General features: G+C 49.8%; 1 protein-coding gene across 1 annotated transcript; it reads left to right on the top strand.

Annotated features, from left to right (window-relative positions):
• Positions 1-250: 250 nt before the first annotated feature.
• Positions 251-11,004, top strand: FAM167A (family with sequence similarity 167 member A). The gene is made up of 2 exons (XM_009639913.1): positions 251-628; positions 10,741-11,004. Exons 1-2 carry the CDS (start codon positions 251-253, stop codon positions 11,002-11,004), a joined length of 642 nt encoding a protein of 213 aa, XP_009638208.1.
• The last annotated feature ends 1,800 nt before the right edge of the window (positions 11,005-12,804 follow it).

Genomic DNA, 12,804 nt, shown 5'->3' with positions numbered 1-12,804 from the left:
GCTGCAGCAGGATGCATCCCTCCTTTCTTGCTCACGTTTCCTTTTCAAACTGGAAGCCAACCATTTGCTTTTCTTCCAGGTGTTCATCCAGGGCCAGCGTGGTGCATGAGTGGGAGCCACCACTGCCACAGCTGTCTTCCAAGGGGCTGCATTCGGCACGCCGTGGGAGCTGGTCCAGCCCTGAGGCTATTCCCACCTCCATCCCTGGCCCTTTGCAGCACAACCCTATGCCATTTGACTCCCAGAGAGGATGTCTCTACCCAAAATCCAAATAGAAGAGGTGCTGGACAGCACAGATGCGAGCTCTGGAGGTGCTGCTCCTCCTGATGACCACCTGAGGAGCCTCAAGGCATTGACGGAGAAGCTGAGACTGGAGACCAGGCGCCCGTCCTACTTGGAGTGGAAGGCGAAGCTGGAGGAGCAGGCATGGAAGAGCCCCCAGCCAGCGGGAGACGAGGAGGAGGAGGTGACAGAGGCCAAAAAAGCCACAGGGGAGACTGTCCCCTTGAGGAAGGTGCAGCTGCACCTCAATGGGAGCCCTGCCCAGGACAAGGTGACTCTTACCTCAGGGAGAATAGGTGGCTTTGAGAGCATTGATGAAGCTTTGACGTGGCTCAGGAAAGAACTGGTAAGTGGTTTCCTGCCCCTATTAGTGCACTTTTTCAAGAGGGAAAAAAAAAAAAGAAAAAGAATGAGGAAACAAGAAACTCCTTGTTTCTACCTGCCTTCAGCCCTGGGTGAAAAGGCAACAATCAATCATTGTGTTTTCTGTGGCTGGTGGGAGCAGGAGCAGCCCAGGAAAGGGAAAAGATGAATGCCAGAGCATCCATAACCTCAGAGAAGGAACTAGGACAGTCTCAGCACACCTGCTGAGATCCAGCAGGCTGGGGAAATATGGTCACTCGCACTGGTTAGGACTTTTTAGCAGTTTGTCCCATCCCCTGCTTCTCTAATTACATCTCAACCCTCTGATGAATACAGCAGGGATAAATACACAGTGAATGGGTGGGCACTGCTGGCGTAATAGCACTTCTCTGATGGGCATCATGAAGGGACACCTCGTCAGGGCTGTAGGAAGCATGACTAAGTCCATCCCTTGGATCTGCCCTTCATGTTGTGGCTGGTGGTGGTTTAGGAAGTTCCCCAGGGGGAGATAGTATGCTGACCACTGCATTTAACAGTCATTAGCGGATCTAACCCCCAAGTGTTTGCCTAATCCCACCCTTTTCTTTTTTTTTTTTTTTTTAACCCATTACTCTCTATAAGGTCTTGTGGTAACCTGCTTCCCCCAAGTCACTTCTGCACGGTGAGACCAAGTGCTTCCCTTTGTTTCGAACTGTTGTGGGATCCCCTTGTTCTGAGCATGCCATATGTAACAAATAATATTCTTTTTTCTGCTCTATGCATGATGCCAGAACCTTATCTCAGACCCCTCCTCATCCAGCTCCTACAGGTTCATTTTCTGTTGGCTCCTGCTTCATTAGAAGCCAATCCACATCTCTGTCATCCTCCCATCCCAACCTTGGGCCCTATCTTACCTATATGTTTATTTCTGGTAGTTATGAACTGGTAGTTTCACAGAGAGAGACAAGACAAAAATGCTATACCTATGCCAGGGCACAGGTGCTGGAAGCTCGTCTTTTATATGTTGGGTTGCTATCATGGTCTTTGGCACAAATTTGACCTGGGCCAACTAGCACTGATGCAGGCAGCTCCTAACCCAGCTCAGGAGTCAGCACAGACTGGGGATAATTCCCAGGAGGGATCGTGGATGCAGCACATCTTTTCTGGAGGCCACAGGAGGTCAATAGGATGGACATAACCAGATCAGGGCAGCTGTTTTCAGGGCTGGCTGGAGAATGGGCCCTGGTGCTCTTCATAAGCGTAGGAGAAAGCAGACACCAAGACCACACTTCCCAGCTACCCTTCCCTTCTCCACATTGGAATGAAAAATCATTATTATTTGGCCTACCTGACTGGAAACAACTCATGTCATGTGGCTTTGTTTCTGTTGCCTAGCTGGAAGTTTGCCTGTGAGTCCCACCAGCATTTGCAACTGTACTGACAGCAGAAATATTTGCAACAAGGTCTAAGTGAGCCGGGACATCACTTGTCAAGTGTATCAGATGCACCTGTGAAAGTGTTCTGGTGCAAATGCCTTGCTTTTGATAAGCACTGAAAGCCTTTGAGGAAAACTTCTCATGCACAATCATGAATAACAGCTTTTAAAAATTCCTTGGGACTTGTGCTCCGGAGAATTTTTATTTGTCAGCTTTTTGTTGCCCTCGCTGTATTTGCCCAACTAGGCTGATCTCTAGAGAAGTTATTTACAGAGGTGGTTCTGGATGTCACAGTATGGGTGGTTGAGATGTTTCTCGGGACCTTGGCTTTCACAAGGCAAGTGCAGTGTTTTCAGGAATTGAAGAGTTTTGAGCTGATCTCCTAAAACCACTCAGTGCTCCTGATCTGGGACTTGAATCTGGGTCTGTGCTTGCATCCGTGATGCAATATTAAATTCACAGTGCACTTGTTGTAAGCCCCAAATCTCAAGATGCTCAAAGACAGTCAGAAGAAGATTTGCCTTCTTGGAGCCCCATATCTTAAAAAATTTGGTTTGTTCTTTCAGTTTCTGCCCATGATAGAAGTATAAATTGTCTCAGAGTCCAATTCTACCCTTTAGACTTGGGTGTGGTATATAAACCACCGTCTGATGAAAAATCAAAGTTTAAATTAAAGAGGAAAAAGGGCAAAGCAAACCCTAATTGTTCCTCACTTTCCATTCTCCTGCCTTTTAATTATACCAGTCTCTGCTGAATCTGGACGTGACTCATGTAATTTAGAACAATTTCCCCAAAAGAGAGAGCATGTATTTGACTGACCACACAGCTAAATAGCTACGTTGGCGGCACTATTGTTGGGTAAGACCTGCCAGCAAACAGTGAGAACACAGCGAGGCCATCGCATCACAGGATGCTGGAACAAAAAGATGCATTTCACATTACATTTCAAGGGTGAAACACGGTTTCTTTTCAAAGAAAGGAACAACCTTCCACACATCCCAACACAGCCAGGATCTTTCCTTGTTTATCCCATGTTGTGATAGTAAAGCAAATGGGAAGGCTTCAGAGCAGGAGATGATTATGTCTAAGTTGATAATATTTATTTAAGGCAGGAACAAAGGCCAGAAGGGGCAGCATCCCTCAGACAGCACCCTGCTTGGGGCAGCCAGGCAGGGGGCGAGCCCCCCACGCCTTGGGTAAGGTCACCCTCAGTGGCAATCAATCCTTCTGGTCTAGCTTAGCGTAGGAGACCAGAGCTAGACCTGGGAGCACCACACAACCCAGTCTCACCCCAACCAAGTATAGGGTATGCCAGGCAGCTTTCTGAAGAGGATCCAAAAATGATTGCGTCCAGCTCTGGAGCCCTCAGCACAAGAAGGACATGGACCTGTTGGAGCAGGGCCAGAGGAGGGCTACTAAAATGATCCAAGGGCTGGAGCCCCTCTGCTATGAGGCCAGGCTGGGAGAGTTGGGGGTGTTCAGCCTGGAGAAGAGAAGGCTGTGGGGAGAGCTGAGTGCGGCCGCTCAGGGCTTAAAGGGGGCCCAGAGGAATGGTGGGGACAAGCTTTTTAGTAGGGCCAGCTGGGACAGGACAAGGGGTGATGGTTTTAAACTAAACCAGGGTAGGTTTAGACTGGATATAAGGAAGGAAGAAATTCTTTACACTGAGGGTGGTGAAATGATGGCAGGGGTTGCCCAGAGAGGTGGTGGAGGCCCCATCCCTGGGAACATTCCAGGCCAGGTTGGACGGGGCTGTGAGCAACCTGATCTGGTTAAAGATGTCCCTGCTCCCTGCAGGGGGGTTGGACTAGATGACCTCTAAAGGTCCCTTCCAACCCAGAACATTCTATGGTTCTATGATTCTATGACTCCATGATCCAGAAGTCATAACCAGGGTGAAATCTGCCTCTGCCACACTGTCCTCTGCTGCAGGGTGAATTCTCCCTCACTCTACACAGTTCTTCATGAGAAGTCAATTTAGAGTATGTAGGATTCATCTATCCAATGAAAGGGCAAAAGCTGGTGTATGTTGAGATTCCTGTCCAGGAAAGAAGAACAGCAGCCCATGACCATACTGAAGGAAATGCAACGATGCAGGGCACGCAGCTCCATCACCCATGCTGTGCAACCCTCAGCACAGCTACCACTGTTTTTAGGCTGGGTTATTTCAATGGCATGGCCCCAGCCTTGTCTTGGCTTGTACCAGTCAGCAACCTGCCAAACAGTTAGACCTTCAGGAGTTTGCACATGCTGGAGACTTTTCCCAACAGGCAATTTGTAGGGGACCACCCAAATTTGGAATTAACTCTATCCCAGCCAAAACCAGGAGAGGCAGCAAAGTGAATTTGTTAGTATGTGTATGCCCAAACTTCCCCTTGGCCATGGTGCTACAGAATGGGCTATGGCATGGGTTGGTTTCTTGGCCAAGTGATAGTCCAGAACTGCCCAGCTTTAAAATTAAAGATAGCTGTAAAATCTGAAGCTTTACTCCCAGTTCACACAAAAGGGGAATTTGCCTCTGTGTCTCCAGAGTCTACTCTGGTTCAGGTTCAGTCAGGTTCAGGCTCCTCATGTTTGAAGGACAAACCCAAGGTATTACTGTACATCTGCTGTTCTTGGTCTTTCACCCCACACGACCTGTCCCAGGACCTGATTCTGCACATCAAGTCCTGGCCCTGGTTTATAGGGCTGACATATGCCTCCGGAGCTCCAGCCAACCATGTCAGCTGGGACCTGCTGAGAATTTGGCCCCAAGAAGGTGATTTATTCAGACATGCAAACTCCTGCTCTTGTTTTTGCGCTGAGAGGCTCTGTGTAGATGTATGAGCAAATTGCAGCACTCAGCATGTGCTGAACCGCCCCGGGGCTGGAACACTTCCCTCCCCAGCTCCTCCTGTCTCTTCTTTGCCCTCGTGTTTGCCTTTGTGCTGTCAAGCGTGCCTGCTCCTCATCAATGCTGAAAGTAAAGCGATCAACAGCCTGGGTATGGTGACAGACCCAAGGATCGGAGTGGTTAGGCTGTATTTTCCTCTTTGTTTTTGAAATTTGTCAAGTTTTACAAGTTCTAGAATTAAGCCCCCAAAGTTCTCTTCCTCCTAAATGTGGTTAAAGAGAAAAACTCTGCCATGAACTGGGACGTCTTAGGACAGTTCTGACTTTGTCCCAGTAGGAAAACATGCTTCCCATTTCAAATTCACCAACATTTGGCACCGAAATCTGAGATGTGTGAGCCAGAATGCAGGAAAGACTCTCGAAAAGGGACACAAATGTCTGATGCTCTGTCCTGGGAAATGGTAAAACACTTATGTTCTGTTGGTCAGAGACTTATTATTAAACATTAACCGCTATTATCTCCATTTGCGATACTGATATTGGCTGACTAAGTACTCAAGTGAATTTAAACAACGATGCGGCACCAAAACAGTGTTGACCTGAGCCTTCATTGCAGATGGCTCTGTGGCTGCTCAGAGGTGGAGAGGAGGAGAAGGACTCTAGAGCATGGATATGGTGATGGAGATTGGCCTGCATTGGGAGGCCTCTGCTACATAGCAGGTCCAGGAAGGATTTTTCTGTATTTTTATTTAAAGCAGTAAAAGGACATGGGCACAGGCACCAGAGCGGGGTCATCTCTACTGTTAAACTGCTAGAACAGGGGCGCAGTTTAGGAGTTACTGCACAACAGGACAATCCCCAAGGGATATCCACCCCGTTTTGGAGAGAGAGGCGTTTCCCCTGGCAGTGGGCTTTCTCCTAGGTACAGCATCCCCAATCCTGGAAGCATTTTATCACCCCTTAATTTAATAAAACACAAAGGTAACTACCGCCCTCAGGAATGGTAATATGATTAATTCTGAGGGAGTCAACACAGACTAAACCCAACACTGAAGAAGCGTGAGATTTGGGACTCATGTCAAGGCTCTGCATGTGCCAGCTGGCAAAGGTAGCCCAGACTTTGGTGGCGTATAACTCCCAGGCACTGCAGAAGGAGATCAGATACCTTGTCTGGGGCTGTGGGTTGCACCACAAGGGCGTGAGCATCTAAAATTAACCATGGCAGGGTGGCATCTGAGCACCTTTGAAGATGAAGCCTCAAACCAAAACACAGACTTAAGTGACTTCTCTGAAGCTTTTGGCAAGGGCGTAATAACTGGCCTGTGCTTCTCTGTGCTTGAATCCAAGTGGCTGCACTCAGTTAGGAAAGCACAAGTTTAGGTTTAAGTTCCTTTTGATCTTTTGGAAATAAAAAGGACTAGCCCCATGGGAGCAGCCACTTCTCCACGGACCATCATCCTGAGCTTCATGGACCAGACTGGGATGCTGTCCATGGAGCACTTATCTCTTGGGAAGAGGTCCCAAGGAGCTCCACGCCTCCATGTACAAGGTGCTCTCTGCTGATATATCCCCCCATAGCAACGCAGGGAGATGAACCACTGGCGATAAGAACATTATTGGTCTCCCTCTCTGTAACCATACAGTTAAGGAAAACTTGAAGACAAGTCTAGGCTAGAGCTTCTTCTACCTATTTGGGCTAAGCCACCTAGACTGGACAGCAGGCAAGGATGCATCCAAAACTTCCTCTCCCTCCCCCGTATTAAACATGTCTTGGAGAGTCTCAGGCTCAATCCAAACAGAAAATCCTTCCTGGGTTCATAAGACTTTGGGCCCCTCTGGTCCAGCTCTGTGTTTCAGTCTAGGAGCTGCAGTAGCTCCTCTGCCAGGAATGGCCTGGGTTTGGTTCCCTCTCCCATCCGGGGAAGTTCAAACCAGCAGCTCGCCCAGCCCAACAGCGTGCTCCAACCATGCAGATGAAAGGCAGCTCTTTGCCTGCTGGAGCTGGGCGTGCTGAAAGAGGCGGAGTGTGTTAAAGAGGGGTTTGTGTGAGCAAGACACACCTGAGGCTGTTCCTGCATTTGGCATGTGAGATTCAAATGAAGCAAAATGCACGGCTTCTCCTGGGTGCTTCCCTTGGGTTTCTTCAGGACATTGCACAGAGTGTGTGGGATCACGCTGTCGTCCCACACAGAGATGAACTGGTGCATCGAGTTACACCGTGGTGACTGGCCCTGTGGGTGAATGTGTAAACCAAAAACCCATGGCCTCCCATGATGTGGACCCTGTAATCCCATTATTTCTTTCCAGGAAGCTTTGTGGAGCTTTGTTGATGCAACAGCGCTCCTGTTAAAAAGAGATCATTAATCATTTCTAGAGATGCTTTGGTCTTCAGCATGGGGTGGATTGAATATTTCTACTACTCTCGAGGAACCTCTGGGAAAGAGAAGGAGAATAAGGATTTCTGGGTTCAGACCCAAATTCTGCTAATATTCGGAGTGGTTTTGAACAAAGCAAGGTTTGATGGGACAAGTCTATGGAGGGAGGACAGGGTGTTTGCATCTCAAGCCAAGCCTTGGCGATGAGCAGGAAGAGCGAGAGAGGCCGTGCCCTGCAGAGCAGCCCACCCTTTCTGCTCATGGTGGGGCCTTTAGTGGTCTGCTCCCCACCCAGCCATCACCCCATGGACCTGCTTCCATGGGACCTATCACTGTGCAAGGCACTCCTGAGCCCTCGAGAAGCTGAGGGGGCCTCCCAAGGGCAGAAAGTGGTGACAACCCTCATCCCCTGTGCCATCTCCTCATTGTGAACCTCCTTTAGTCAACCATTGCCAGGCTTTGTTCCTCACCAGTCTACCTTTCTTTCTGGGAGGGCACAAGAGGGCTTTATCCCCCTGGGAAAGCCTTGGCTGATGGTGCACTTCTGACAGGCCACCCTCACTTCCCTGTTCAGCCACAGAGCGCAGCCAGGCAGGGTTGTGTCTAAGATGGTGTCACAGCCTAGACGGTCAATGTAGATGGGTGGTGGGGTTGCCTCATGCCACATTGCCTCCACCCTACAGGCCATGTGGCAGCAGAAGAGGCTGGTTTGGCAAATGCCAGGGTGAGCAGGTCCAATGGGGGTAAGGAAGGGTGACTGGAGACTGAGCACCTGAAGGATGTGCCCTGAAGGGCTTTGTCTTCCAGCTTGCGTGAAATCAAGGCGGCTTCCTCAAAAGGCAGGGAAAGCAAGAACCGGTCAAAAAGTAGAAAGCTGGCTTGCAAGGGAAAAAATAGCAATCTCCAACTCACATTACTCTCCACAATGGCCTTGTAGTTAATTTTTAACCCCTTTTTGGTGCTTGGGGTTTTTTTATCCCACATTCCTCAAAGCATTTGTTGACATTTCTTATATAGCTTGATAAACTGACAAGAAAGAATGACCAAGGATCAGTTCAATAACGCCCACGATTGCCTTCCTGATAAAATACCAGGTTGCAGCATTCATTGTGAAACAGGGAAAAATATCGACAAAATGAATTTTTCTTCATTGCAGCTCACGTAGGAGAAGAAAAACCTGCCGAGTGGCATTACTCTGCTGGGGGTACGGGCTATGAGTTCTGCAAGGAAATAGTGTTTTTTTGAAGAAGGTAAATGGCCACAACCCTGCCAGATTTCATGAGAGAGAGAGAGGGAGCAAGATTCGCTCTGAGATTTGTGCAAAGGTGACTTAGTCCTCTCCGGGCAACCAAGCTGGAGTCCAGTTGCTGGCTGAGAGCACAAGGCAAGGTCCTCCGGGGTGTCTCCATGGTGCAGGAGTGAGAAAAGCCTTGCTTGGCTTGGATTAACTTCCATTATACTCGTGTCAGCTCTTGGCTTAGGCTCTGAGCACACAGCATTGCAACGGGCTTCCCGACAGCCACAGAAACCAGCTGGAGCAGAGCCAGGTTTCCCTCCAAGCCTTTCAGCCGCCTAAGGTGGCTGCTTCACCTTGCTGCAAGAGGCAATCCTGACATCTTGGGAGGCATTGCCTGGAGGAGGAGGGATTGTGGCATCTTATGGAGCAACCCCCCAGGCTGCCCTGGTAGACAGCCCATGCATCAGTCATCAGAAAGGTCTCATGTAGAAATACCAGGGCCACCTGTGGAGCCTCTAGAGGGGAATTTGACCTCCTCCCTTCCCTTCTGCAACTTCATGTATGAGCCACCAGACTGGGAATAAATTTACCCCCCAACCCCCAGTGCTACATCTGCACTTGTAAACAAAACAGCTCATTTTCAGGCCTGGAGGCAAAGTGGTAGGGTCTGGCCACATCCATGCTGTTAAAACTCAGACAAGGTGGCTGTATCCCAAATGCCTGCTGAGGATGAATCCCACTTTGTTAACTCCTGAATAGTGCCTGTGGGGAATTGCTTGGGACTGTGAGAGCTGCCCTGAGCTCAAAGGATGCCAGGACCTTGCTTGCAATCAAGTGGAGAGGCTTTGTTGCAATGCACTATTTAATGTATTTCTATAGATGTAGTCTGGGTCCATTTCTGAGCTCATTCAAACCATGGGGAGCCAAGAAATCAGTGATGCACATCCTAGGAGCGAGGTAAAGGATGGATTTGGGGACAGGGCTGGTCCACAGTGCAGCTGGAGGCGGAACTCAGGACATTGGTGAGGACAGCACATACCCAAGGATACATCAGGAGGGGAAAAAAAAAGGAAAAAAACAAACAAACAAACAAAAAAAACCCCAAAATCAGGAGCTTTAGTACCAAAGGGCTCCTTCCAGTGCGGTTCGTGTCCCGCAATGGAGGCAACACCAGGGGAAGAGGCAGGACATTGCATCGGGGCAGGCGTAGGACTGTTTTCCAGACAGTTTTGCTCCCTCCTTGTCTCCAGTAGATACAGAGAGATTTAAGCCACAAGGTTTGCCAAGAGCTGTTTGGCTTCTTTCCCACCACTCTTCTCTTTGTGGCTCGTGGTTTGTTGCTTTGCTGTGAGGAAGGATGTGGGGTGGGACACGGGGATCATCTTCTTGGCATCTGTTCTTCTGCCTGCTTCTCATCCCCAGTCAAAGGCTGATTCTTGCACCAAGTGTTCACCTCCTCCCTTCACCACCACCCCTGTCCTGTGTCAATAAATTTTCTGCTTAATTATAAGTTGGAATTAAAAAAAAAAAAAAAGCAGCTCTTCTTTCATCACTTCTGAATCTTCCACCTTATGGAGTTAGGTGCCAGGGGAGGAAAAAAAAAACCCCTCTGAAACACTTAGCTCATTAGCCTGCGGGATAGTTGTCCTCTTTCCTGGGGGAAAACATGGAGGTCCCATCCCGAGAGCCACTTTGAACGAGCGAGATAAGCCACGGGGGATGTGGAGGGACATGTTCCCAGCTGTCGTGAACCAGCTCTGATTTATGCCAGCTGGAAAGCTGGGCTGAGTATTTGGGGATCGGTTCTCTGGGGTTCTTCTAATTGGTCCTTCCCACCTCTAATTGCTACTTCTCACTGTGGCTGCTCCCTAATGAACAAAATTAATTTGGGCTTTGCTTAAGGTTGAGACAGAGGCATTGAAACCTGTGCTGAGAGATACCTAAGCCAACAGCTTTGGCATGGCTGGTTTTAACTCCAGCTTCCTTGTGCTCCTGAAAACCTGAGCAGGCACAGATTTCCTAAATGCTTAAAATTCACCATCCTGAGCTGGTATTTGACTGGGACGCATTGCTGGCTTTGAAGACCCCTGTCTCCCTCCCAGTTCTTTGCAATGGGGTAGCATCTCTAGCTGAGTTACATTTCCAAAGATTTGGTGCAGGGACCAGCGTGATGAGCAAATTTGCTGTTCCCTTGCCAATACCCTCTTCCCTCCCCACCCTCCGTCTTGTGTTTCAGGCAGAAATGCGCCTGCAGGACCAGCAGCTGGCAAGGCAGCTCATGCGCCTTCGCAGCGACATCAACAAGCTGAAGATCGAGCAGACCTGCCACCTGCACCAGCGCATGCTCAACGACGCCACGTACGAGCTGGAGGAGAGGGATGAGCTCTCCGACCTCTTCTGCGACTTCCCCCTCGTGAGCTCCTTCAGCCTCTCCACGCCGCTCAAGCTCATTGGGGTCACCAAGATGAACATCAACTCCCGCCGGTTCTCGCTGTGCTGAAGGGGGGAAGTAGAGGGAAGGATGGGGGAGAAAGAGAGAGAGGACTGGGCAGTGCCAGGGCTCTCTCCGCCTAACGGATGGGCAAAAAGAGGCCAAAGAGGGGCAGAGGAAACAGGAGCAAGCAGGGAACCCGCAGCTGGTCTTGGTGGCAGGGCAGAGCAGCAGAGCTGGGCACTGAGACAGCACGGAGGTGTTCATTGAGAAGACAGGACCTGCACGGAGGAAGCATGGAGAGCATCTGAACCCAACACGCGCATTTGGCCTGCTCCTTTGCAAAGTCCCTTCTCCTTCTCTTCCCCCCGCAGTAACTAAGAGAATGCAGCTCCAGTGTGGCAGTTTGCATTCGGAAATCAAAGGGGGGGGGTGTCAAGATCAAGCACAAAGCAAAGCAAAATCCCTTTTCCCTTCCCTTTTACCTCCTCCCAGGCTAGAGCCATCTCTTCGGAGTCACTCTTCTCCCTGGATGTCTCCTTGGGCATCGTTCCTCAGCCTCTGCTGGCCCAAGCACAGGGTCCATGGGGCTATTTCAGGTAGGAAGCTGATTTCCCATGGAAAGGAGCCCTCCGAGAAGTTGAAGTACTGCGGGTTAAATGGTATGCAACTGTAAGAAGTGGTGAGAAGATGTGTTTGTTGACTTGCTCCGTTGAGTCCAGTGTACTCTAGCTTAATTTTGCCTGTGGTATAGATTATGGACATAGACACATTTATATAGAGACTCCAGCCAGCCAGAAGTCACCTGTGTGCCCTAGAAGTTGTACCCAGAGCAATATGTGTTCCTGATCTTGTCAGCAGTGGCCACAAGGCTCCATGTGGTTACCCCCGCAAGCAGTGAGGCAAGGGAGGTAACATACACCAAAGACATCTCATACCAGAGAAATCACCCCAGGCTGACATCCCCCCAACAGCAGCACCAGCAAATCCTGGATCCTCTGTAGCAACACACATCCATCAGAGAAAGGAACTTCAAGAGGAGAAAAGGGACTTTTGCGTAATGAACGTAAAGCCTGACTATACAATTAAAGGGAGAAATATTGCTGCAATGAGCTTTGGACACACAGCATTGGATTCCCTCCCTGCTTGGCAGTACGTAAGACGGATGCTGTATTTTCTTGCCTTTCAGTGCACACCTGCCTGTACGTGGCATGGAGGGCAGAGACACCCACGGTGTAGCCCAGCAAGGGCAGGGACTCAAGCCATGGCAATCTTGGGACAGCTGGCACCCAAGACAGTCTTGTCTAGAGGGAACATGGTTGCCTCTAGGCTCTCCCTCCTATGCCAACATCACTCACGGCCATGTCAGAGTGGTGCAACCTCTCAGCCCATTGCCCCAGCCCAACTCTGCTTGGGCAAGTGGCAGAGAGCTCTGCTGCTGAGCGAACGTGACTGTGTCCACGCAGCACCAGCCCAAGCCCTGGGGACGAGCGGGAGATGCAAGCCAGCGCTGAGCTGAAAGCTGTGTGGCTCTGTTGACGTGCCTGTACCCGACCATGTCTGTTAAGCTGTGTGTGTGCATAAGTTGTTGTGTGTGTGCATGTGAGCCCACAGGATGCCTCTCTCGGGAGGATGAGTGGTGGACCCACGTCTTTGTTCCAAAACATGACAAGAACCAGAAGCCGATGAGACTCTGCCGTGCCTGGGAAGATGCAATGAGGCTTCAATGCTTGGGGTTTCCACAGAGAGCTTAGGCAGATGCAGAGAAGACAAATAATTCATCTGCCTCCACACGGGAGGAGCAAATTAATTAACATCATGAAGGGGTTCATAGCTACACGGGGCTGGGGACTGGCAGGGGATTCTGGA

The sequence above is a fragment of the Egretta garzetta genome, unplaced genomic scaffold (genome assembly GCF_000687185.1).
Source record: "Egretta garzetta isolate BGI_Z169 unplaced genomic scaffold, ASM68718v1 scaffold325, whole genome shotgun sequence".
In the NCBI taxonomy this organism is placed as follows: domain Eukaryota; kingdom Metazoa; phylum Chordata; class Aves; order Pelecaniformes; family Ardeidae; genus Egretta; species Egretta garzetta.
Note: the sequence above shows the minus strand (reverse complement) of the source record. Positions and strands in the feature narration are given on the sequence as shown.